This window comes from Oncorhynchus mykiss, chromosome 17 (assembly GCF_057628025.1).
Source record: "Oncorhynchus mykiss isolate SJ-2025 chromosome 17, ASM5762802v1, whole genome shotgun sequence".
NCBI lineage: Eukaryota > Metazoa > Chordata > Actinopteri > Salmoniformes > Salmonidae > Oncorhynchus > Oncorhynchus mykiss.
The window spans coordinates 67,965,001-67,992,500 of NC_143038.1; the positions used below are offsets into that span (position 1 = coordinate 67,965,001).

The window sequence follows — 27,500 nt, forward strand, 5'->3', positions numbered from 1 at the left end:
GGAGTGAACGCAGAGCTGAACGGAGAGGTGAACGGAGGAGTGAACGCAGAGCTGAACGATGTAGGAGGAGGAGATGGAGGGTCTATAGCCAAGCCTGAATACGAGACTCTGATGGCCAAGTTTCACTTTGTGGACTTGGCTGGATCAGAGAGACTGAAACGCACCGGAGCGACAGGAGAGAGGGCACGAGAGGGCATATCCATCAACTGTGGACTGGTGAGGAGCTACGTGATGATGATGATGTGTGTTTTAACTGGTGCTGAGAAACGTGATCATGATGGTGTGTGTGTGTGTGTGTGTGTGTTCTAGCTGGCCTTGGGGAATGTGATCAGTGCTCTGGGGGACCAGGCTAAGAAAGGAGGCCATGTTCCATACAGAGACTCTAAACTCACACGTCTTCTACAGGACTCACTGGGAGGAAACAGGTAACACACACACACACACACATCGACACACAGGCCTGTGCCTCCCCAGTCTTTATAACGTCTGTTATGTTTTCCCTCTCCTCTCCAGTCGTACGGTGATGATAGCGTGTGTGAGTCCATCTGACCGGGACTTCATGGAGACCCTGAACACACTGAAGTATGCTAACAGAGCCAGGAACATCAAGAACAAGGTGATGGTGAACCAGGACAAGACCTCCCAGCAGATATCTGCCCTCAGGGCTGAGATCGCCAGGCTACAGATGGAACTGATGGAATATAAAGGGGTGAGGAGGGAGGGAGGGAGGGAGGGAGGGAGGGAGGGAGGGAGCGAGGGGAGGGAGGGAAGGATGGAGGAAGGAAGGAAGGAAGGAAGGAAGGGAGGGATAGAGGGAGGGGAGGGAGGGAAGGATGGAGGGAGGGAGGGAGGGAGGGAGGGAGGGAGGGAGGGAGGGAGGGAGGAAGGGAGGAAGGGATAGAGGGAGGGGAGGGAGGGAAGGATGGAGGGAGGGAGGGAGGGAGGGAGGGAGGGAGGGAGGGAGGGAGGGAGGGAGGAAGGAAGGGATAGAGGGAGGGAAGGATGGAGGAAGGAAGGAAGGAAGGAAGGAAGGAAGGAAGGAAGGAAGGAAGGAAGGAAGGAAGGAAGGAAGGAAGGAAGGAAGGAAGGAAGGGAGGGATAGAGGGAGGGAGGGATCCGAGTCAGAGACTAATGGAGCATGTGATTGGCTGAAAGGAAGTTGTCTCCCCTGTGATTGGCTGCAGTAAAGTAGTCTGATTTATGATTGGCTGAGGTGTTGGCGTCCAGTGAGTACAAAAATAAAATGGAAAATGGGGACTTTTTACCAACAAAATGCTCGAAGTGATATAAAAATCAATATCCTGTTTGTTGATTGGATGAAATGGCATTGTTCTGTATGTTCATTGGCTGAGATAATATCTTCCTGTATGTGTATGGCCTCCTCCCCAGGGTAAGCGTGTGATGGGTGAGGATGGCTTGGAGGGCTTCAGTGATCTGTTCCAGGAAAACTCAATGTTACAGAGAGAAAACGACACGCAACGCATGAGAGTCAAAGCTATGCAGGAGACCATCGACCACCTCAACACACGCGTCACCACACTCCTTGCCAACAACGTCAGCACGCTCCTCGCCAAGTCAGGTAAGACCAAGAGAGACAACGCACACACTGTCCAATGGTCGTTGAAGATTGTAGCTGTCTGAAAACGTTACTCAGATTCGTGTTTCCCCCGTCCTTCTTCACTTCATTTCTACACCTCCCTCTCAAAGCTCATTGGAGGAAAGGATCCAAGGTCCCTCCCTCACTCCTTCTCCTCCGATGAGCTTTGAGAGGAAATGAGGTAACAAGGATTTGACAGCTAGTAACATTTTCTGACACAGACCATTGCATGTAGTTAAGAAGTGTTAACCGCTTATGTCTCACTGTGAACTCTTACCTTCTGACCTCTAGGTGAGGGCAACGAGGAGATTGGTGCGCTGATCCAGAACTACATCAGAGAGGTTGAGGAGCTGAGGTAAGAGTCTGTTAGGGGTTATAACTCTTATAACTCCACTGGGACTATAATGAACTTTACACTGAGCGGGTCTGACTCTAAAGCCACTGTTTCTTGGGGACTGGACCGTACGACATCATTATGGAGGTCAAAGGGCAAAGCAATTCACCGAGTTTCTGTTTCGTTGTTACTGTAATTCAGTTCATAGTTTCATTGTTGTTGTTCTACACTGAACAAAAATATAAACTTAACAATTTAAAATATTTCACTGTGTTACAGTTCAAGGAAATCAGTCAAGTGAAATAAATACATTTGGTCCAAATCTATTGATTTCACATTACTGGGAATACAGATATGCATCTGTTGGTCACAGATACCTTTAAAAAGGTTGGATCAGAAAACCAGTATCTGCTTTGACCACCATTTGCCTCATGCAGCACGACACATCTCCTTCACATAGAGTTGATCAGGCTGTTGATTGTGGCCTGTGGTATGTTGTCCCACTCCTCTTCAATGGCTGTGTGAAGTTGCTGGATATTGGCGGGAACTGGAACACGCTGTCGTACGCGTGGACCCAGAGCATCCCAAACATGCTCAATGGGTGACATGTCTGGTGAGTATGCAGGCCATGGAAGAACTGGGACATTTTCAGCTTCCAGGAATTGTGTACAGATCCTTGCGACATGGGGCTGTGCTCTATCATGCTGAAACATGAGGTGATGGAGACGGTAACTGTAAAGTTTGACTAATGACATCTGTTTGTCTTTATCTCTCCCTTTCTCTTGCTCTTTATCTCTCTCTCTCTCTCTCTCTCTCTCTCCTTTTCTCTCCCCACCCTCCTCTTCCCCCTCTCTTCCCCTCCTCTCAGATCCAAGCTCCTGGAGAGCGAGGCAATGAACGAGTGTCTTCGTCGCAGTGTGACCCGTCTCTCTTCCCGCTCGCCGTTCCCTTCCTCCTCCCATAGCTCCACCCTCGGGCCACACCCCTTAGGCTCCTCTCCCCATTCCCTGTCAATGGAGGCAGAGATGACGGACGTGATTCGCCGAGCCAAGATGGACATTGAGAGGCTGAAGAAGAAGGAGAGGAGACAGAGGAGGATGAGGTGAGAGGACGAGAATAGGGGAGGGAGAGGAGAAGAGAAGAGACTACTGTTGACAGCATTAGAGGGAACAGGATTGGGCTCAATCCCATTTCTATTCAGCTAGTAAATGGGATTGGAATGGGGCCAGGGTGGTAGTGTAGGGTAGTGATTAGTGCTGCTGCTGTGACCGTATTACCGCCACATCGGCGGTCAAGAGTCATGAAGGCAGTCAAATTCCACTTGACCTTTAAGTCACGGTAATTAGCCTTTTCCAAGCTCTGATGCTGCTGATGGTCATTAGTAGTCTATCAAACTTGCTAACTGCCTGGTACTCAGCACTCTATTGTCCCACTAATCACTCTGACATCAATGCAAATGTGATGGAAAATCTAATCAAACACTTCATGAGAGCCCATGAGCTCATGTTGCGCAACATTTCTACAGGCTATGCAATTGCAGGAGAAAATAGAGTGATGGCCTCTACTAAAAATAGGAGGATCAGCTTTCTATAGGCTAGGCCTACTATATTTATTTCTCAACTTTCCTATTATTAAGCACATTGCTTATCTTTACAACAGGAGTATAGCCTACCTGCCTGGCATGAAAATTAACCACAGAAAAAGCGTCCACCATTCACTATTTAAGAGCATAGATTACATTTTTTCCCCTGTTGACCTTGTTTTGAGACAGGTGCATGATAATGATCCATTCTAAATCAAAACTAATTTCAGACATATAATATTTTGTATATGTAAAGACAAGATTAAATCAAGAATAGTCTGATCGGTGACAATATTAGCCTATCACTTGTGAATGATGCCCAGCATAAGAAACAATGCCTTTTTTTTGCAACTTTTTCCAATCATAGTCACACACCTCATGTAGCCTAGTCCATAGGTCTATATGTTTTAATAAGGTTACTATCACACCTCATGTAGCCTAGTCCATAGGCCTATATGTTTTAATAAGGTTAGTATCACACCTCATGTAGCCTAGTCCATAGGCCTATATGTTTTAATAAGGTTAGTATCACACCTCATGTAGTCTAGCCCATAGTCCTATAAGGTTAGTATCACACCTCATGTAGTCTAGCCCATAGTCCTATATGTTTTAATAAGGTTAGTATCACACCTCATGTAGCCTAGTCCATAGGCCTATATGTTTTAATAAGGTTAGTATCACACCTCATGTAGCCTAGCCCATAATCCTATATGTTTTAATAAGGTTTGTATCACATCTAAAGTGGCCAAATAATTTATTAAAATGAAGTACATTAATCGGCTTTACAAGGGGTGTAAAGCCTAACTGGCATACATACAGTGCCTTGCGAAAGTATTCGGCCCCCTTGAACTTTGCGACCTTTTGCCACATTTCAGGCTTCAAACATAAAGATATAAAACTGTATTTTTTTGTGAAGAATCAACAACAAGTGGGACACAATCATGAAGTGGAATGACATTTATTGGATATTTCAAACTTTTTTAACAAATCAAAAACTGAAAAATTGGGCGTGCAAAATTATTCAGCCCCTTTACTTTCAGTGCAGCAAACTCTCTCCAGAAGTTCAGTGAGGATCTCTGAATGATCCAATGTTGACCTAAATGACTAATGATGATAAATTACAATCCACCTGTGTGATACAAACTGTACTTATGCAGTGCGTGAGTCTCAAGTTCGGGGAAGAAAATGTTCAACATAAAAATGCACCTTTATAATAAAAGCATTACATGCATAATTGCATTTGCAGTCACTTTTTATAATGGCGTTTTCTGCGAATGGAACATTCGGCCTAATAGTTTATCAACATTTTAAGCTAAATGTTCTGATTTGTTGCGTCAGGCACATGAAGTAAAAACGTTTTTGTGATGCTAGTGGTTGTATTAATTTGGGATCTATCGCATCCCACAACTGTCTCAGACCATGTTTGGAATATTTATTCCTCGAACAGAATAGAATAGGTTGACTTTGTACTATGGGGATAGTAGATTGACATAGGTTAGTGCTTTTGCTGTTCATTAGGTCTACTCATCTTGTTGGTTGACAAAAAATTAACGTGGACAGTGCTTCCAATATCTTTAATATACAACTCGGGAATTGGTTAAGGATGCACGCAGTTGCATCCCCGATGTGTCTGTCTTCACTTGTAGCCTGTGAGAAAGACCTGATCACGTGAAGGAGCGTGCAACATTCAGGGAGAAGCGCACACTGGCCGCACTAGGCATGGATTGTTTTAGGGTGCATTACGGCCACACAAAGGGAATGCCGCCGTGAAAATTACAGGCATTATCAAGTGCTTGTCAAATTGTGAATGAGTGACTGATATATTGTCTACAACCTGCGTTAAAAAAACAAAGCAGAACACATGCTTTTCAAAGTACTTTTTCCTAATCATCATTAGTCTCATCATGCAGCCTTACAATGTATTAACAATCAAAACATACAGCCCAATGTTTGTAGAACAACTATAGTTACATTAATATCTCTAAATTAAGCATATCGGAAGTACCTGTTTCTTTGTTAAACGCTCAACACAGATTAGATGCATGTGAGCACCTCAAATTGTTTTGAGAAAATATCATTTTTATTTTATTATTATTATTTTTATTTTATTCATCTTTGTTCAATTGTATTCTTCATACTATAAAAATAATATAAAATAATGCCACGGAATTCTAACCAAATCTTGTTTGCTAAATGAACTAGTGTAGCCCACAGCCGTTTGGCATAGTCAGATCAGGACCTAACAAAAGGACAACTCAGAGGATGCTATTCAGTTCTTCTGAAATATACTTCATTTTCTTCATATCATGCTTCTTTAGACCTGTAAAATAAATCATGGATTTATTGTGAAGGTGTAGGCTATATTACATGGATTTATTGTGAAGGTGTAGGCTATATTACATGGATTTATTGTGAAGGTGTAGTCTATATTACATGGATTTATTCGATTTAAAAAAAATGTAGATGATCCAAAAGGTCTGCATCAGTGGCTTGTAGGCTATATGCGGAAGCCAGGAGATGCTTAACTTCTCTGGGATATGTGGGATGGTAGCGTACCACCTCGCCAACAGCCAATGAAATTGCAGGGCGCCAAATAAAAAACAACAGAAATCCCATAACTAAAATTCCTCAAACATACAAGTATTTTACACCATTTTAAAGATACACTTGTGTCCGATTTCAAATAGGCTTTACGGCGAAAGCAAACCAAACGATTATGTTAGGTCAGCGCCTAGTCACAGAAAACCATACAGCCATTTTCCAGCCAAGGAGAGGGCTCACAAAAGTCAGAAATAGCGATTAAATGAATCACTAACCTTTGATGATCTTCATCAGATGGCACTCACAAGACTTCATGTTACACAATAAATGTGTGTTTTGTTCGATAAAGTTCATCTTTATGTCCAAAAACCTCATTTGAAATTGGGATGTTATGTTCAGAAATGCATTGTCTAAAACAAACATCCGGTGAAAGTGCAGAGAGCCACATCAAATTACAGAAACACTCATAATAAACATTGATAAAAGATACAAGTGTTATGCATGGAATTGTAGATAAACTTCTCCTTAATGCAACCGCTGTGTCAGATTTCAAAAAGGCTATACAGCGAAAGCACACCTTGCGATTATGTTAGGTCAGCACCTAGCCACAGAAAAACATACAGCCATTTTCCAAAGAAGGAGAGGTGTCAGAAATGTCAGAAATAGTGTCATAAATATTCACTTACCTTTGATGATCTTCATCAGAATGCACTCCCAGGAATCCCAGTTCCACAATAAATGTTTTTGTTCGAAAAAGTCCATCATTTATGTCCAAATACCTCCTTTTTGTTCCGCACGTTTAGCCCAGTAATCCAAATGCTCAATACGCGATCACTTAGTTCCGATGAAAAGTTTAAAAAGTTCTATTACAGTTCGTAGAAACATGTCAAACGACATCTGTAGGATGTTTTTGTCACAAATCTTATGTTTCATAATGTTTCAACCGGACAATTCCTTTGTCTTTAGAAATGAAAAGGAACGCAGCTACCTCTCACGGCCACGCGCATGATTTAGCTCATGGCATTCTGCCAGACACCTGACTCAAACAGCTCTCATTCGCTCCCCCTTCACAGTAGAAGCCTGAAACAAGGTCCTAAAGACTGTTGACATCTAGTGGAAGCCTTAGAAGTGCAATATGACGCCATAGACACTGTATATTGGATAGGCAAGGACTTGAAGGCCTGCAAACCTCAGATCCAAGCTACTCAATACTGCACCCCAATCCCAAAGAAGTTAATGTGTTTATGTTAATTAACGGTCAATTACAGAGAGACCGACAGTTATTTGCTTGACAATCAACGGCAGATGAAATTTCGTGACTGCCACAGCCCTAGTGGTGATGTTGGAACTGAGTCAAGCAACTCTTACTCACTGACTACTGCCATGTCATGAGATAGGTACTCACTCTGACTACTGCCATGTAATGAGAGAGTTACTCACTGACTACTGCCATGTAATGAGAGAGGTACTCACTCTGACTACTGCCATGTAATGAGAGAGGTACTCACTGACTACTGCCAAGTAATGAGAGAGGTACTCACTCTGACTACTGCCATGTAATGAGAGAGGTACTCACTGACTACTGCCATGTAATGAGAGAGGTACTCACTCTGACTACTGCCATGTAATGAGAGAGGTACTCACTGACTACTGCCATGTAATGAGAGAGGTACTCACTGACTACTGCCATGTAACGAGAGAGGTACTCACTGACTACTGCGATGTAACGAGAGAGGTACTCACTCTGACTACTGCGATGTAACGAGAGAGGTACTCACTCTGACTACTGCGATGTAATGAGAGAGGTACTCACTCTGACTACTGCCATGTAATGAGAGAGGTACTCACTCTGACTACTGCCATGTAATGAGAGAGGTACTCACTCTGACTACTGCCATGTAGTGAGAGAGGTACTCACTCTGTCTAATGCCATGTAGTGAGAGAGGTACTCACTCTGACTACTGCCATGTAATGAGAGAGGTACTCACTCTGACTACTGCCATGTAATGAGAGAGGTACTCACTGACTACTGCCATGTAATGAGAGAGGTAGTCACTCTGACTACTGCCATGTAATGAGAGAGATACTCACTCTGACTACTGTCATGTAAAGAGAGAGGTACTCACTCTGACTACTGTCATGTCATGAGAGAAGTACTCACTCTGACTACTGCCATGTCATAAGAGAGGTACTCACTCTGACTACTGCGATGTAATGAGAGAGGTACTCACTCTGACTACTACGATGTCATGAGAGAGGTACTCACTCTGACTACTACCATGTAATGAGAGAGGTACTCACTCTGACTACTGCCATGTCATAAGAGGGGTACTCACTCTGACTACTGCGATGTAATGAGAGAGATACTCACTCTGACTACTGTCATGTAATGAGAGAGGTACTCACTCTGACTACTACGATGTCATGAGAGAGGTACTCACTCTGACTACTGCCATGTAATGAGAGAAGTACTCACTCTGACTACTGCCATGTCATGAGAGAGGTACTCACTCTGACTACTGCCATGTAATGAGAGAGGTACTCACTCTGACTACTGCGATGTCATGAGAGAGGTACTCACTCTGACTACTACCATGTAATGAGAGAGGTACTCACTCTGACTACTACGATGTCATGAGAGAGGTACTCACTCTGACTACTACCATGTAATGAGAGAGGTACTCACTCTGACTACTGCCATGTCATAAGAGAGGTACTCACTCTGACTACTGCCATGTAATGAGAGAGGTACTCACTCTGACTACTGCCATGTCATGAGAGAGAGGAGCGGGGACAAAGTGACAGGTTAAAACAGGCTAATTCACTTCTAATCAGGGAGAAAGGGAGGGGAAGATGGAGAGAGGTCTCTGCTAATAACTGTATTCTCCATATCCACTTGGTAACAGTCACAAAACAAAATGGGTGATTATTGGTTGAGTCCCAAAACAAATCAGAGGCCCTTACAGGTTTAATACATGGTCATTCATATTAGTAATAGATTCATATGGTAATGGGGCAAATAACTAACGCTGCTTATTGGGTCACAGCTGTTATGAGCGGTGCCTTCTGTGTGTGTCCCAGTCTGACGCCTGGTCATATATTCTACTTACAGCCCAGAGAAAGAGAAGGGGTTTAAGAAACAAGTGAAGCTTCCCTCTCATGAGAACGGACAGGACGGACAGATGGACTCTGAAGAGAACTACACAGAGGACGGACAGGACGGACAGATGGACTCTGAAGAGAACTACACAGAGGACGGACAGGACGGGATGTCCCCTCTGCAGGAGGAGAGTGGGTGTGATGAGGAGGAGGAGAGGGATGAAGATGAGTTTGACAGTGATGACAGTCTGGTGGACTCAGACTCTGACTCTGATGAGAAAGGTGAGTGAAAGATAACTATGACACTTCCCAGAGAGTGGTAGAAATGTCCCCAATTCTAAATCAACCCTTCTGCACTTGTGTACTGCAGATGGGGGCAGGATTGAATAGGTTTCATCATTAACCTAATGAAAGTACCATATTGTCCTCTGTTTGGCTGTATGCTACAGTATTTCCTAGGTAGCAACTGAAATCCCCAACTGACCCACTCTATTATAACATGTCTGTCTGATAGCCACAGTTTTCACCTTTCACCTCTTGACCCTTGACCTCTCTGTGCCCTCTGACCTCTTACCCCCTGCAGCTAACTTCCAGGCGGATCTGGCAGACCTGACGTGTGAGATTGAGATCAAGCAGAAGTTGATCGATGAGCTGGAGAACAGTCAGAAGAGACTGCTGCAACTCAAACTACAGTACGAAGAGAAACTCATCCTGCTGCAGAACAAGATCAGAGACACACAGCTGGAGAGAGACAGAGTACTACACAACCTCAGTGAGTTATGGGTAATGTAGGCACACAGTCACAGAGACACACAGCTGGAGAGAGACAGAGTACTACACAACCTCAGTGAGTTATGGGTAATGTAGGCACACAGTCACAGAGACACACAGCTGGAGAGACAGAGTACTACACAACCTCAGTGAGTTATGGGTAATGTAGGCACGCAGTCACAGAGACACACAGCTGGAGAGACAGAGTACTACACAACCTCAGTGAGTTATGGGTAATGTAGGCACACAGTCACAGAGACACACAGCTGGAGAGACAGAGTACTACACAACCTCAGTGAGTTATGGGTAATGTAGGCACACAGTCACAGAGACACACAGCTGGAGAGAGACAGAGTACTACACAACCTCAGTGAGTTATGGGTAATGTAGGCACACAGTCACAGAGACACACAGCTGGAGAGACAGAGTACTACACAACCTCAGTGAGTTATGGGTAATGTAGGCACACAGTCACAGAGACACACAGCTGGAGAGACAGAGTACTACACAACCTCAGTGAGTTATGGGTAATGTAGGCACCCAGTCACAGAGACACACAGCTGGAGAGACAGAGTACTACACAACCTCAGTGAGTTATGGGTAATGTAGGCACACAGTCACAGAGACACACAGCTGGAGAGACAGAGTACTACACAACCTCAGTGAGTTATGGGTAATGTAGGCACACAGAGTGTACTGTACATACTGCCCAACATCAGTAAGTGATTGTAAGCGGGGATGTGAGATCTTCATTGATGTCTTGTTGTAAGGGAAGACACAGCTGTAGCACAACATAGATACAGGTAAATGTCCAAATAAAGGAAACACCAACATTTGTATTTATTATGGATCCCCATTCACTAGCAGCTACTCTTCCTGGAGTTTATTATGGATCCCCATTCACTAGCAGCTACTCTTCCTGGGGTTTATTATGGATCCCCATTCACTAGCAGCTACTCTTCCTGGAGTTTATTATGGATCCCCATTCACTAGCAGCTTCTCTTCCTGGGGTTTATTATGGATCCCCATTCACTAGCAGCTACTCTTCCTGGGGTTTATTTTGGATCCCCATTCACTAGCAGCTACTCTTCCTGGGGTTTATTATGGATCCCCATTCACTAGCAGCTATTCTTCCTGGGGTTTATTATGGATCCCCATTCACTAGCAGCTATTCTTCCTGGGGTTTATTATGGATCCCCATTCACTAGCAGCTATTCTTCCTGGGATTTATTATGGATCCCCATTCACTAGCAGCTTCTCTTCCTGGGGTTTATTATGGATCCCCATTCACTAGCAGCTACTCTTCCTGGGGTTTATTATGGATCCCCATTCACTAGCAGCTACTCTTCCTGGGGTTTATTATGGATCCCCATTCACTAGCAGCTACTCTTCCTGGAGTTTATTATGGATCCCCATTCACTAGCAGCTTCTCTTCCTGGGGTTTATTATGGATCCCCATTCACTAGCAGCTACTCTTCCTGGGGTTTATTATGGATCCCCATTCACTAGCAGCTACTCTTCCTGGGGTTTATTATGGATCCCCATTCACTAGCAGCTACTCTTCCTGGGGTTTATTATGGATCCCCATTCACTAGCAGCTACTCTTCCTGGGGTTTATTATGGATCCCCATTCACTAGCAGCTACTCTTCCTGGGGTTTATTATGGATCCCCATTCACTAGCAGCTACTCTTCCTGGGGTTTATTATGGATCCCCATTCACTAGCAGCTACTCTTCCTGGGGTTTATTATGGATCCCCATTCACTAGCAGCTACTCTTCCTGGGGTTTATTATGGATCCCCATTCACTAGCAGCTACTCTTCCTGGGGTTTATTATGGATCCCCATTCACTAGCAGCTACTCTTCCTGGGGTTTATTATGGATCCCCATTCACTAGCAGCTACTCTTCCTGGGGTTTATTATGGATCCCCATTCACAAGCAGCTACTCTTCCTGGGGTCCAGCAAAAGTAAGGCAGTTATACGATTTTTATTGTTTTTTACAAAGCATTCATTACAGAATTCACAACACATTAAGTGTGTGCCCTCAGGCCCCTACTCTACAACCACATATCTACAACACAAAATCCATGTGTACGTGTGTGTATAGTGTGTCTGTTATCGTGTGTGTCTATGCATGTGTCTGTGCCTATGTTTGTGTTGCTTCACCTTCTCCGCTGTTCCATAAGGTGTATTTTTATCTGTTTTTAAATCTGATTCTACTGCTTGTATTAGTTACCTGATGTGGAATAGAATTCCATGTAGTCATGGCTCTATGTAGTACTGTGGAAAAGAGTTCCATGTAGTCATGGCTCTATGTAGTACTGTGGAATAGAGTTCCATGTAGTCATGGCTCTATGTAGTACTGTGGAATAGAGTTCCATGTAGTCATGGCTCTATGTAGTACTGTGGAATAGAATTCCATGTAGTCATGGCTCTATGTAGTACTGTGGAAAAGAGTTCCATGTAGTCATGGCTCTATGTAGTACTGTGGAATAGAGTTCCATGTAGTCATGGCTCTATGTAGTACTGTGGAATAGAATTCCATGTAGTCATGGCTCTATGTGGTACTGTGGAATAGAGTTCCATGTAGTCATGGCTCTATGTAGTACTGCGGAATAGAGTTCCATGTAGTCATGGCTCTATGTAGTACTGTGGAATAGAATTCCATGTAGTCATGGCTCTATGTAGTACTGTGGAATAGAGTTCCATGTAGTCATGGCTCTATGTAGTACTGTGGAATAGAATTCCATATAGTCATGGCTCTATGTAGTACTGTGGAATAGAATTCCATGTAGTCATGGCTCTATGTGGTACTGTGGAATAGAGTTCCATGTAGTCATGGCTCTATGTAGTACTGTGGAATAGAGTTCCATGTAGTCATGGCTCTATGTAGTACTGTGGAATAGAATTCCATGTAGTCATGGCTCTATGTAGTACTGTGGAATAGAGTTCCATGTAGTCATGGCTCTATGTAGTACTGTGGAATAGAGTTCCATGTAGTCATGGCTCTATGTAGTACTGTGGAATAGAATTCCATGTAGTCATGGCTCTATGTAGTACTGTGGAATAGAATTCCATATAGTCATGGCTCTATGTAGTACTGTGGAATAGAATTCCATGTAGTCATGGCTCTATGTGGTACTGTGGAATAGAGTTCCATGTAGTCATGGCTCTATGTAGTACTGTGGAATAGAGTTCCATGTAGTCATGGCTCTATGTGGTGCTGTAGAATAGAGTACCATGTAGTCATGGCTCTATGTAGTACTGTGTGCCTCCCATAGTCTGTTCTGGACTGGTGGCATGTCTTGTGGGGTACACATGGTTGTCAGAGCTGTATGCCAGTAGTTTAAACAGACAGCTCGGTACTTTCAACATGTCAGTACCTCTCATAAATACAAGTAGTGATGAAGTCGATCTCTCCTCCACTTTGAGAGAGATTGACATGCATATTATTAATGTTTGTTCTCTGTGTACATCCAAGGACCAGCCGTGCTGCTCTGTTCTGAGACAATTGCAATTTTCCTAAGTCCCTCTTTGTGGCACCTGACCTGAACAGTAGTCCAGGCCTGTAGGACCTGCCTTGTTGAAGAAGGCACTTTATTAGTATATTGTCTTAATAGGGCGTCGGCTCACCACGAACCGCCAGAACAGCATCAATGCACCTTGATATAGATTCTACAAGTGTCTGGAACTCTATTGGAGGGATGTGACACCATTCTTCCACGAGAAATTTCATAATTTGGTGTTTTGTTGATGGTGGTGGAAAACGCTGTCTCAGGCGCCGCTTCCAGAATCTTCCATTAAGTGTTTAATTGGGTAGAGATCTGGTGACTGAGACACACACACACACACACACACACACACACACACACACACACACACACACACACACACACACACACACACACACACACACACACACACACACGCACACACACACCCTTTAAACTCCCTATGCTCCTTTGACACCCCTCTTTCATAGTCACTGAGATCTCTTCTAGTCATGGTAGCCAAAATAATGGGCACCTGGGCATTTTTATACCCTAAGATGTTCATGTGGAATCACCTGCTTTCAATATACTTTGTATCCCTCATTTACTGAAGTGTTTCCTTATATTTGCAGTAACCTTTACATACTGTACTGTACTCAATTTCAGCTCTACCTCATTTAATAAGCATCACTCTCTCTCTCCTCCTTTCTAGTGTCCATGGAGAACTACACGGAGGAGAAGGCTAGCAGGATCAAGTCAGATTATGAGAAGAGGCTAAAGGAGATGAACAGAGACCTGATGAAGCTACAGGCGGCTCAGAAGGAACACGCGAGGCTACTGAAGAACCAGGGACGCTATGAACGAGAGCTGAAGAATCTAGAGCAGGAGGTCAACGAGATGAAGAAAGCCAAGGTGAGGAGGAGGAGGAGGGCAGAGGAGAGGAGAGGAGGAGAGGTCAAGGAGAGTGAGAGGGAGAGGAGGAGGAGAATGGAGTAGGAAGCAGAGAATTGTGTCAACTATAAACAGTACCATTTAAAAGTTTGGACACACCTACTAATTCAAGGGTTTTTCATTATTTTTACTATTTTTTACATTGTAGAATAATAGTGGAGACATCAAAACTATGAAATAACACATATGGAATCATGTAGTAACCAAAAAAAGTGTTAAACAATTCAAAATATATTTTATATTTGAGATTCTTCAAAGTAGCCACCCTTTGCCTTGATGACAGCTTTGCACACTCTTGGCATTCTCTCAACCAGCTTCATGAGGAATGCTTTTCCAACAGCCTTGAAGGAGTTTCCACATATGCTGAGCACTTGTTGGCTGCTTTTCCTTCACTCAAACTCATCCCAAACCATCTCACTTGGGTTGAGGTCGGGTGATTGTGGAGGTCAGGTCATCTGATGCAGCACTCCATCACTCTCCTTGGTCAAATAGCCCTTACACAGCCTGGAGGTGTGTTTTGGGTCTTTGTCTTGTTGAAAAACAAATGTAAGTCCAACTAAGCGCAAATCAGATGGGATGACAATATTGCTGTAGAATGCTGAGGTAGACATGCTGGTAATGTGTGCCTTGAATTCTAAATAAATCACAGGCAGTGTCACCAGCGAAACACCCCACACCATCACACCTCCTCCTCCATGCTTCACGGTGGGAACCACACATGCCGAGATCATCCGTTCACCTTCTCTGCGTCTCAGAAAGACACAGCGATTGGAATCAAAAATCTTAAATCTGGACTCATCAGACCAGAGGACAGATTTCCACCGGTCTAATGTCCATTGCACGTGTTTCTTGGCCCAGGCAAGTCTCCTCTTATTGGTGTCCTTTAGTAGTGGTTTCTTTGCAACAATTCGACCAAGAAAGCCTGAGTCAAGCAGTCTCCTCTGAACAGTTGATGTTCAGATGTGTCTGTTACTTGAACTCTGTGAAGCATTTATTTGTGCAGTAATTTCTGAGGCTGGTAACTGTAATGAACGTATCCTCTGCAGCAGAGGTAACCCTGGGTTTTTCTTTCCTGTGGCGGTCCTCATGAGAGCCAGTTTCATCATAGCGCTTGATTGTTTTTGCGACTGCATCTTCATGTCTTAAAGTAATGATGGACTGTTGTTTCTCTTTGCTTATTTGAGCTGTTCTTGACATAATATGGACTTGGTCTTTTACCAAATAGGGCTATATTCTGTATACCCCCCCCTCCCCACACACACACACACACACCTTGTCACAACACAATTGAGTGAAGCTGTCATCAAGGCAAAGGGTGGCTACTTTGTAGAATCTTAAAATATATTGTCATTTGTTTAACACTTTTTTGGTTACTACATGATTCCATATGTGTTATTTCATAGTTTTGACATCTTCGCTATTGACTGGTACTGTACATTGCAAGACATTTCCATCTGCAATGTTTATGGCCCTATGTGAGGGTATTCCCCCCACAGTCATCGATGGACGATGCTCCCTGAAAAGTATGTAAGCAAGTTTGAGGGTTCTCTTCAGCTAAGTGCAGTTCTTCTTCCGGTCCCCAGGTGGCGCTGATGAAGCAGATGAAGGAGGAGCAGCTGAGGAGGAGGATGGTGGAAGCCAAGAGGAACAGAGAGATCGCTCAGCTCAAGAAGGAGCAGCGAAGACAGGAGGTACGTTTTTGTGTGTGTGTCAGGGTGTGTTTGTGTGTGTGTGTCAGGGTGTGTTTGTGTGTGTGTGTGTGTGTGTGTCAGGGTGTGTGTGTCAGGGTGTGTGTGTGTCAAGGTGTGTGTGTCAGGGTGTGTGTGTGTCAGGGTGTGTTTGTGTGTGTGTCAGGGTGTGTGTGTGTGTCAGGGTGTGTGTGTGTGTGTCAGGATGTGTGTGTCAGGGTGTGTTTGTGTGTGTGTCAGGGTGTGTGTATGTCAGGGTGTGTGTGTGTGTCAGGGTGTGTGTGTCAGGGTGTGTGTGTCAGGGTGTGTGTTTGTGTGTGTGTGTGTCAGGGTGTGTTTGTGTGTGTGTCAGGATGTGTTTGTGTGTGTGTGTCAGGGTGTGTTTGTGTGTGTGTGTGTGTCAGGGTGTGTTTGTGTGTGTGTGTCAAGGTGTGTTTGTGTGTGTGTGTCAGGGTGTGTTTGTGTGTGTGTGTGTGTGTCAGGGTGTGTTTGTGTGTGTGTGTGTCAGGGTGTGTTTGTGTGTGTGTGTCAGGGTGTGTGTCAGGGTGTGTGTGTGTGTGTGTGTGTGTGTGTGTGTGTGTGTGTGTGAGGTGACATAGAAGTGTATGCCTGAAGATACGTAATACACTTATGATGCTCTTGTACTCAACCAGATACTAGTACAGTTCAATAAATCATTAGTAAAGGGGAAGGGAAAGGGGGATACCTAGTCAGTTGTACAACTGAATGCCTTCAACTGAAATGTGTCGTCTGCGTTTAACCCAACCCCTCTATATGTATTTAACATCTGAGTCATGTACTCCAGATGTATTGTCTGACATCTCTCCACCTCCCTCCCTCCCTCAGTACCAGATTAGGTCGTTGGAGAGTCAGAAGTGTCAGCAGGAGCTTGTCTTACGTAGAAAGAGTCAGGAGGTGACAGCGTTACGACGGCTGGCTAAACCCCTGTCTGGACGCATGGCTAGACGTTTACAGCCCCCAGACTCTGGAGCTGAACTGTCTCCCAGCACCACCTCCTCTGAACCAGAGTCCAACAGGTAGGCAGTACTGCTACTGTAACCAAGTTCAACTGGTTAACCTTACTGCTGAGCTTGAAACGCTACCACCTGCTCCATCGAATCGCTAGCTTTTTCCCCCACTAGCTAATTTGTCAAGAGCTTAATAATCCCGTGTGTTTGTGAGACAGAAGACCTGAGATCTAGTCTGAATGTGATCTGCTGATGAATAAACATGTACTGTTGAGCCTCTGTTTCACTACACAGTGTGTCATGATGAACAACACGTTCATCTAGCTCATAGCTTGTGTCCTGTTGTTTATATTCTGGTTTAGGACCACTCCAACCAATGTGTCTAACATAGTGAGACAGTGGAACACCAAGATGAACGGCTACCTGGGACAGAGCGAAGGGGTGACCACCAACGGGACACGGGTTGTTGGGTGAGTCACGGCGAGGAGTGTGTGTGTGTGTGTGTCATGGATTGTCAGCTCAGATGCAGAGCAGGGAGAGTGTGTTTGTATCTGGTGTGTGTGTGTTTTGAGGAATTTCCAGGTCAGAGGCAGAGAAAGGATGAGTGTGTGGGTGCTCTATGCTGGTGCTCTCTGTGTGTGTATGTGTGTGTGTGTGTGTGTGTGTGTGTGTGTGCCTCAGTGGAGGCTGCTGAGGGGATGACGGCTCATAATAATGGCCGGAACAGACCATATGTTTGATGTATTTGATACCATTCCACTGATTCCTCTCCAGTCATTAATACAAGCCCATCCTCCCCCTTTAAGGTGCCACCAACCTCCTGTGGTGTGCATGCCTATGTGCCTGCATGTGAGCTGCTTGAAACACAAAGACAATCTGAGCTGCTTAAAGCATGAAACACACCGAGAATCTGAGAGCTGCTTAAAACCTCTAGTGACTCCCCATCCCGCATGCGGGAGCGTAATCATCGCCTGACACTAATTAGCATAACGCAACGGACATAAATATCCCTAGAAAATATTCCTATTCATGAAAATCACAAATGAAATATATTGAGACACAACTTAGCCTTTTGTTAATCACCCTGTCATCTCAGATTTTCAAAATATGCTTTACAGCCAAAGCTAGACAAGCATTTGTGTAAGTTTATCGATAGCCTAGCATAGCATTTTGTCAAGCTAGCAGCAGGTAACTTGGTCACGGAAATCAGTAAAGCAATCAAATTAAATCGTTTACCTTTGATGAGCTTTGGATGTTTTCACCCACGAGACTCCCAGTTAGATAGCAAATGTTCCTTTTTTCCAAAAATATTATTTTTGTAGGCGAAATAGCTCCCTTTGTTCTTCACGTTTGGCTGAGAAATCGCCCGGAAATTGCAGTCACGAAAACGGCTAAAAATATTCCAAATTAGCTCCATAATATCGAAAGAAACATGGCAAACGTTGTTTATAATCAATCCTCAAGGTGTTTTTCAAATATCTATTCGATAATATATCCATCGGGACAATTCGTTTTTCAGTAGGACCGATTGGAGTAATGGCTACCTCTGTATTTTACGCGAGAATCTCTCTGGGAGCATCAGGTGACCACTTGCGCAATGTAGCCGCTTACGGGTATTCTTCAACATAAATGCGTAAAACTATGCCACAATGCTGTAGATATCTTCGGGAATACGGAGAAAGAGTAATCTGGTTGATAGCCCATTCACTGCTCAATAGGGACTCATTGGAACGCAGCGCTTTCAAAACATGAGGCACTTCCGGATTGGATTTTTCTCAGGCTTTCGCCTGGAACATCAGTTCTGTTATACTCACAGACAATATTTTTACAGTTTTGGAAACTTTAGAGTGTTTTCTATCCTAAGCTGTTATTATATGCATATTCTAGCATCTTGTCCTGACAAAATATCCCGTTTACTACGGGAACGTTTTTTTTCCCAAAAATGAAAATACTGCCCCCTAGTCACAACAGGCTTTAGCATGAAACACACTGAGAATCTGTGAGCTGCTTAAAGCATGAAACACACCGAGAATCTGAGAGCTGCTTAAAGCATGAAACACACTGAGAATCTGAGAGCTGCTTAAAGCATGAAACACACTGAGAATCTGAGAGCTGTTTAAAGCATGAGACTGCCAATAGGTATATATCACAGTGGGAAGCCGTTGCTTCTCTTGCTTGAACAAAATAGGTACCTGCTGCGTATCGGCGAAACTGCCGTTTCTATTTGTAGAATCGCAATTCTTGGCAAATTGACTTTGAGCCATTCAGAGAGCTCAAACCTCCATGTGGGGAGCCGGCAGGAGTTTCAAGAAAAAGTCTTGTTATTTTCATTTGGATTGTTCGAACTGAAACAATAAAGCTGCATCAGTCTTTACATATTTTATGTCTAGCTAAGGAGTTGAATACATTTTTTTGTTAGACTTGATAATGTGCACGTATTAGTTAGTTAGCTAGCTAGCTACTGTTAGCTTGCTAACTGAGAAAGGCAGTCACACACACTTCATATGCAATGACGGGGTGGTAGGTGCAGCACAATGCACACAATACTAAATGCTTTACCAAGCTAGCTATCTGGCCGCTGTAGCTAGTAGCATTATAATTCAATCCCAATGGATTAGTTTCCATGCAGCAGCTGCCTGTAGCTGACGAACGAGAGTCTTTAATAAAGCTTTTTGTGTAACTTACCCAAGATAGACCACAACCTGTTGTTTCCAAAGGGAGCAAATTAATCATTGTGGGCAGAACGAGCAAGGAGGTGGGCAGAGCCAAGCACGAGGCAGCGAGATTCTATTGGTTTGTTGGAGCATGTATTTGCATATTTTGACTAAGGAACGCCTGTTCTGTGAAGTGCGCCTTGCGTTTTGTTTTTTTCCTAGCTAGTACGACAGCTAGCTAGCGAATTATGCTAACAAATTAGCTAACATTAGCCAGCTAGCTAAACTTGTTTCTAGGGGCTGTATGCGATTATGGATAATAAATTAAATAATGTATTTCTTGCTCGCTAGTTATCTAGCTGTGGCCGTCAAATCAGGTGTAGCGAAATGCTTGTGTTTCTAGTTCCGACAGTGCAGTAATATCTAACAATTTCACAACAATACACACAAATCTAAGTAGAGGAATGGAATTAAGAATATATCAATATTTGGGCGAGCAATGTCAGAGCGGCATAGACTAAGATACAGTAGAATAGGATAGAATATACATATGAGGTAAGTAATGCAAAATATGTCAACATTATTTAGCTAGTAACGAGGGCTTTCCATAACAAAAGCAACAACATCGCAGGTAGCTAGTTAGCTAGCTAACATTGATTACTAAACCATAGAGCAACACACACAGACATGCCGTGCAGCGCTACTGCCACCTTCTGGTTTGGAGTATTTTAACACGGCTGAGTGGCTGATGTCTTAAAGGTATTGCTCTGTGAACACTAAAGAGATGAACTGCAGACACACTGTTTAGAGGTGCTAAGAACCGTCGGCAGGCAAACCTTTGGACTATCCTACCGGTATGTCTGAGCTATATGAAGGTCAGATTCAAATGAGGTATGAGTCTGTTGACATTTACTTAGCCAAGGCTATTGTCAGATTCAATAAAGTTTCATTCAATTTTGAGGAGTGCCTTTTACAAAACCATTTATCGGATTATTTTCAAATCAAATTGACAGAATTGACTTTCTTAGTCTGATATACTCTCCATCTTCTTCTTTCTTTGTCTCCATCCCTGCCTTCTTCGCCCTCCCTTACCCTAACTCTCTCCCCCTTCCTCTCAAAATCTCTTTCTTTCTCTTTCTCTCTCTCCTATTCTCTTCCTTCTCCTCCCCCACCCCAGCAGTAGAAAGAGGAATGTACCTGTGATAGGACTGACAGTTAACCTGTATTGTCCTTCGTCTTTCTCTCTGTGTAGGTGTAGGACTCGTGTCCAGCAAGGTGTTCTAGGATTGACAGTTAACCTGTATTGTCCTTCGTCTTTCTCTCTGTGTAGGAGTAGGACTCGTGTCCAGCAGGGTCTTCTAGGATTGACAGTTAACCTGTGTTGTCCTTCGTCTTTCTCTCTGTGTAGGAGTAGGACTCGTGTCCAGCAGGGTGTTCTAGGATTGACAGTTAACCTGTATTGTCCTTCGTCTTTCTCTCTGTGTAGGAGTAGGACTCGTGTCCAGCAGGGTAAGGGGGTTCTGAGGGGTAGTAGCAGTTTCACCAAGGCAGCCCGTCAGAAGTGGCAGACTCTAGAGAGGAGGATCCTGGACATCGTCATGCAGAGGATGACCATCACTAACGTAGAGGCCGACATGGACCGACTCATCAAGGTACTGTATGAGGTCACTTCCTCTGTCCTCTAGGGACACTTCCTCGTCCTGCTAACACTACTTTTAATTCACTATGAGGCAGTTACACCCTGCAGTTTATAAGTAAAGTGTTACAGACTTAATTTTTGCTGTCTGTAGTGGTTGTCATAGTGACCAGTTAAAATAGTCAAAAAAATGCATTCTTCTTCAACCCTTCCTTGAATTAATCACCATATTGATATAGCTAATGTGGGTTTTCTCTCTCCTGTGTGTGTGTGTGTGTGTGTGTGTGTGTGTGTGTGTGTGTGTGTGTGTGTGTGTGAGACAGAAGCGTGAGGAGCTGTCCTTGCAGCAGGAGGCACTGTTGCGTAAGAGGGAGGTGCTAATGGCGGAGGGGGAGGGGCCTGACACAGAGGACCGCCTTGTCCAGGAAATGAACGAGGACATTGAGGTTCTGAACGCAAACATTGACTATATCAACGACAGCCTATCAGACTGCCAAGCTACCTTCATACAGATAGAGGAAACCAAGGTAAGAACACACACACACACACACACACACACACACACACACACACACACACACACACACACACACACACACACACACACACAGGACACAGCCATCTTCTTGTAGTATATGTCTTAGTGCTGGATATTTCCTGCAGGAGGAGCTGGACTCAGTGGACACCTCAGTGGTCATCAGCTCCTGCTCTCTGACTGAGGCCCGGCACCTGCTGGACCACTTCCTCAAGGCCTCCATTGACAAGGTAATGAACACAAGAGTAGCTGATAGTTCAGTGTCTGTTTTAGTTGATGTATATCTCCCTCTGCTGTTCTTTCCAAGGACTGCAGGACAGTTGGAATAAGAGGAGTGTGTGTGTGTGTGTGTGTGTGTGTGTGTGTGTGTGTGTGTGTGTGTGTGTGTGTGTGTGTGTGTGTGTGTGTGTGTGTGTGTGTGTGTGTGTGTGTGTGTGTGTGTGTGTGTGTAGGGGTTACAGGTGGCTCAGAAGGAGTCTCAGATCCGTCTGTTGGAGGGTCAGCTCAGACAGACAGATGTGATTGGCTCTGCCCACAATCACATCATCCTGGATGCGCTGAGAGAGAAGGCTGAGTGTATCCCTGAGCTGCAGGCACTCATCCACAACGTACAGCAGGGTGAGGACACCCACCCACACGCACGCACTCACTCACTCACTCACTCACTCACTCACTCACTCACTCACTGTTGGTGTTTCTATGTGTGTTCACAGAGAATGGTTATGTCAGCACTGATGAGGAGCCGTCAGAATTTAGCCAGGCCTCGGATGGCAGGTGAGACTACATGATCCCCTTCTGACCCTCACACGGTGACAACACACAGCCATCATCACACTGACCCTCACACAGTGACAACACACAGCCATCATCACACTGACCCTCACACAGTGACCCTCACACGGTGACAACACACACTCATCATCATACGTCTCTCTGCAGTGTGTGTTTATGTCTCCTTGTCTTCTCTCTCTGCAGTGTGTGTTTATGTTTCCTTGTCTTCTCTCTCTGCAGTGTGTGTTTATGTCTCTGTCTTCTCTCTCTGCAGTGTGTGTTTATGTCTCTGTCTTCTCTCTCTGCAGTGTGTGTTTATGTCTCTGTCTTCTCTCTCTGCAGTGTGTGTTTATGTCTCCTTGTCTTCTCTCTCTGCAGTGTGTGTTTATGTCTCTGTCTTCTCTCTCTGCAGTGTGTGTTTATGTCTCTGTCTTCTCTCTCTGCAGTGTGTGTTTATGTCTCCTTGTCTTCTCTCTCTTCAGTGTGTGTTTATGTCTCTGTCTTCTCTCTCTGCAGTGTGTGTTTATGTCTCTGTCTTCTCTCTCTGCAGTGTGTGTTTATGTCTCTGTCTTCTCTCTCTGCAGTGTGTGTTTATGTCTCTGTCTTCTCTCTCTGCAGTGTGTGTTTATGTCTCTGTCTTCTCTCTCTGCAGTGTGTGTTTATGTCTCCTTGTCTTCTCTCTCTTCAGTGTGTGTTTATGTCTCTGTCTTCTCTCTCTGCAGTGTGTGTTTATGTCTCTGTCTTCTCTCTCTGCAGTGTGTGTTTATGTCTCTGTCTTCTCTCTCTGCAGTGTGTGTTTATGTCTCTGTCTTCTCTCTCTGCAGTGTGTGTTTATGTCTCCTTGTCTTCTCTCTCTGCAGTGTGTGTTTATGTCTCCTTGTCTTCTCTCTCTGCAGTGTGTGTTTATGTCTCTGTCTTCTCTCTCTGCAGTGTGTGTTTATGTCGCTGTCTTCTCTCTCTGCAGTGTGTGTTTATATCTCTGTGTCTTCTCTCTCTGCAGTGTGTGTTTATGTCTCCTTGTCTTCTCTCTCTGCAGTGTGTGTTTGTCTCCTTGTCTTCTCTCTCTGCAGTGTGTGTTTATGTCTCTGTCTTCTCTCTCTGCAGTGTGTGTTTATGTCTCCTTGTCTTCTCTCTCTGCAGTGTGTGTTTATGTCTCTTTGTCTTCTCTCTCTGCAGTGTGTGTTTATGTCTCCTTGTCTTCTCTCTCTGCAGTGTGTGTTTATGTCTCCTTGTCTTCTCTCTCTGCAGTGTGTGTTTATGTCTCCCTGTCTTCTCTCTGCAGTGTGTGTTTATGTCTCCTTGTCTTCTCTCTGCAGTGTGTGTTTATGTCTCCTTGTCTTCTCTCTCTTCAGTGTGTGTTTATGTCTCCTTGTCTTCTCTCTCTGCAGTGTGTGTTTATGTCTCTTTGTCTTCTCTCTCTGCAGTGTGTGTTTATGTCTCCTTGTCTCCTCTCTCTGCAGTGTGTGTTTATGTCTCCTTGTCTTCTCTCTCTGCAGTGTGTGTTTATGTCTCCTTGTCTTCTCTCTCTGCAGTGTGTGTTTATGTCTCCTTGTCTTCTCTCTCTGCAGTGTGTGTTTATGTCTCCTTGTCTTCTCTCTCTGCAGTGTGTGTTTATGTCTCCCTGTCTTCTCTCTGCAGTGTGTGTTTATGTCTCCTTGTCTTCTCTCTCTGCAGTGTGTGTTTATGTCTCCTTGTCTTCTCTCTCTGCAGTGTGTGTCAGATGAAGTCTTCAGCGAGTCAGGATGACTTCAAGATGAAGGTCCAGGTATGTCAACATGTGGCAGCAGGATTTCAGGCGGAGGTTAAATCAGCTTTTCTTCTTCAGTTTATTTCACTGGTTTAGAACATAACCGGCTCGTATGACATGTTTGTTACGTGGAACCTTCACTCGATACAGGTGAAACATTACCTGTAGATGGCAGCCTCTACACGTGAGACATAGAGTGATAGTTCCATTAGATACCTGTAGATGGCAGCCTCTACACCTGAGACATAGGGGGATAGTTCCATTTGATACCTGTAGATGGCAGCCTCTACACGTGAGACATAGGGGGATAATTCCATTAGATACCTGTAGATGGCAGCCTCTACACGTGAGACATAGGGGGATAGTTCCATTAGATACCTGTAGATGGCAGCCTCTACACGTGAGACATAGGGGGATAGTTCCATTAGATACCTGTAGATGGCAGCCTCTACACGTGAGACATAGGGGGATAGTTCCATTAGATACCTGTAGATGGCAGCCTCTACACGTGAGACATAGGGGGATAATTCCATTAGATACCTGTAGATGGCAGCCTCTACACGTGAGACATAGGGGGATAGTTCTATTAGATACCTGTAGATGGCAGCCTCTACACGTGAGACATAGGGGGATAATTCCATTAGATACCTGTAGATGGCAGCCTCTACACGTGAGACATAGGGGGATAGTTCTATTAGATACCTGTAGATGGCAGCCTCTACACGTGAGACATAGGGGGATAGTTCCATTAGATACCTGTAGATGGCAGCCTCTACACGTGAGACATAGAGTGATAGTTCCATTAGATACCTGTAGATGGCAGCCTCTACACGTGAGACATAGGGGGATAGTTCCATTAGATACCTGCAGATGGCAGCCTCTACACGTGAGACATAGGGGGATAGTTCCATTAGATACCTGTAGATGGCAGCCTCTACACGTGAGACATAGAGTGATAGTTCCATTAGATACCTGTAGATGGCAGCCTCTACACGTGAGACATAGGGGGATAGTTCCATTAGATACCTGTAGATGGCAGCCTCTACACGTGAGACATAGGGGGATAATTCCATTAGATACCTGTAGATGGCAGCCTCTACACGTGAGACATAGAGTGATAGTTCCATTAGATACCTGTAGATGGCAGCCTCTACACCTGAGACATAGGGGGATAGTTCCATTTGATACCTGTAGATGGCAGCCTCTACACGTGAGACATAGGGGGATAATTCCATTAGATACCTGTAGATGGCAGCCTCTACACGTGAGACATAGGGGGATAGTTCCATTAGATACCTGTAGATGGCAGCCTCTACACGTGAGACATAGGGGGATAATTCCATTAGATACCTGTAGATGGCAGCCTCTACACGTGAGACATAGGGGGATAGTTCTATTAGATACCTGTAGATGGCAGCCTCTACACGTGAGACATAGGGGGATAATTCCATTAGATACCTGTAGATGGCAGCCTCTACACGTGAGACATAGGGGGATAGTTCTATTAGATACCTGTAGATGGCAGCCTCTACACGTGAGACATAGGGGGATAGTTCCATTAGATACCTGTAGATGGCAGCCTCTACACGTGAGACATAAAGTGATAGTTCCATTAGATACCTGTAGATGGCAGCCTCTACACGTGAGACATAGGGGGATAGTTCCATTAGATACCTGTAGATGGCAGCCTCTACACGTGAGACATAGAGTGATAGTTCCATTAGATACCTGTAGATGGCAGCCTCTACACGTGAGACATAGGGGGATAATTCCATTAGATACCTGTAGATGGCAGCCTCTACACGTGAGACATAGAGTGATAGTTCCATTAGATACCTGTAGAAAGCAGCCTCTACACGTGAGACATAGGGGGATAGTTCTATTAGATACCTGTAGATGGCAGCCTCTACACGTGAGACATAGAGTGATAGTTCCATTAGATACCAGTAGATGGCAGCCTCTACACGTGAGACATAGGGGGATAATTCCATTAGATACCTGTAGATGGCAGCCTCTACACGTGAGACATAGAGTGATAGTTCCATTAGATACCTGTAGAAAGCAGCCTCTACACGTGAGACATAGGGGGATAGTTCCATTAGATACCTGTAGAAAGCAGCCTCTACACGTGAGACATAGAGTGATAGTTCCATTAGATACCTGTAGAAAGCAGCCTCTACACGTGAGACATAGGGTGATAGTTCCATTAGATACCTGTAGATGGCAGCCTCTACACGTGAGACATAGGGGGATAGTTCCATTAGATACCTGTAGAAAGCAGCCTCTACACGTGAGACATAGGGGGATAGTTCCATTAGATACCTGTAGAAAGCAGCCTCTACACGTGAGACATAGGGGGATAGTTCCATTAGATACCTGTAGATGGCAGCTTCTACACAAATAAAATCAAATGTTATTGGTCACATACACGTTGTTAGCAGATGTTAATGTGAGTGTAGCAAAATGCTTGTGCTTCTAGTTCCAACAGTGCAGTGATATCTAACAAGTAATCTAACAATTCCACAACAACAACCTTATACACACAAATATAACAAGTAATCTAGCATTTCCACAACAACTACCTTATACACACAAATATAACAAGTAATCTAGCATTTCCACAACAACCTTATACACACAAATATAACAAGTAATCTAGCATTTCCACAACAACCTTATACACACAAATATAACAAGTAATCTAGCATTTCCACAACAACTACCTTATACACACAAATATAACAAGTAATCTAGCATTTCCACAACAACTACCTTATACACACAAATATAACAAGTAATCTAACAATTCCACAACAACTACATTATACACATAAATCTAAAGGGATGTAGTAAGAATATGTACATGTAAATATATGGATGAGCGATATAGGCAAGATGCAATAGATGGTATAAAATGCAGTACATACATACGAGATTAGTAATGTAAGATATGTAAACACTATTAAAGTGGCATTATTAAAGTGACTAGTGATCCATTTATTAAAGTGGCCAATGATTTCAAGTCTGTATGTAGGCAGCAGCCTCTCTGTGTTAGTGTTTAAAGGTCTGATGGCCTTGAGATAGAAGCTGTTTTTCAGTCTCTCGGTCCCTGCTTTGATGCACCTGTACTGACAT

At 44.1% G+C, this 27,500-nt stretch overlaps 1 protein-coding gene across 3 annotated transcripts in view; it reads left to right on the top strand.

Moving 5' to 3' along the window:
• Positions 1–27,500, top strand: part of LOC110493278 (kinesin-like protein KIF21B) — a 140,746-nt gene that overhangs the window by 74,736 nt on the left and 38,510 nt on the right. For all 3 annotated transcript variants that reach the window (XM_090206427.1, XM_090206425.1, XM_090206426.1), the window contains exons 6-23: positions 1–216; positions 310–425; positions 514–709; positions 1,390–1,579; positions 1,889–1,952; positions 2,800–3,033; positions 9,167–9,435; positions 9,737–9,925; positions 14,128–14,327; positions 15,950–16,057; positions 16,901–17,091; positions 17,385–17,492; positions 21,163–21,328; positions 21,636–21,839; positions 21,976–22,077; positions 22,300–22,465; positions 22,561–22,621; positions 24,329–24,383. The exon at positions 1–216 is cut by the window's left edge and continues 9 nt beyond it. In XM_090206427.1, the coding sequence (XP_090062553.1) occupies positions 1–216; positions 310–425; positions 514–709; positions 1,390–1,579; positions 1,889–1,952; positions 2,800–3,033; positions 9,167–9,435; positions 9,737–9,925; positions 14,128–14,327; positions 15,950–16,057; positions 16,901–17,091; positions 17,385–17,492; positions 21,163–21,328; positions 21,636–21,839; positions 21,976–22,077; positions 22,300–22,465; positions 22,561–22,621; positions 24,329–24,383 (2,835 nt within the window). The remainder of the gene's footprint in view (positions 217–309; positions 426–513; positions 710–1,389; positions 1,580–1,888; positions 1,953–2,799; positions 3,034–9,166; positions 9,436–9,736; positions 9,926–14,127; positions 14,328–15,949; positions 16,058–16,900; positions 17,092–17,384; positions 17,493–21,162; positions 21,329–21,635; positions 21,840–21,975; positions 22,078–22,299; positions 22,466–22,560; positions 22,622–24,328; positions 24,384–27,500) is intronic.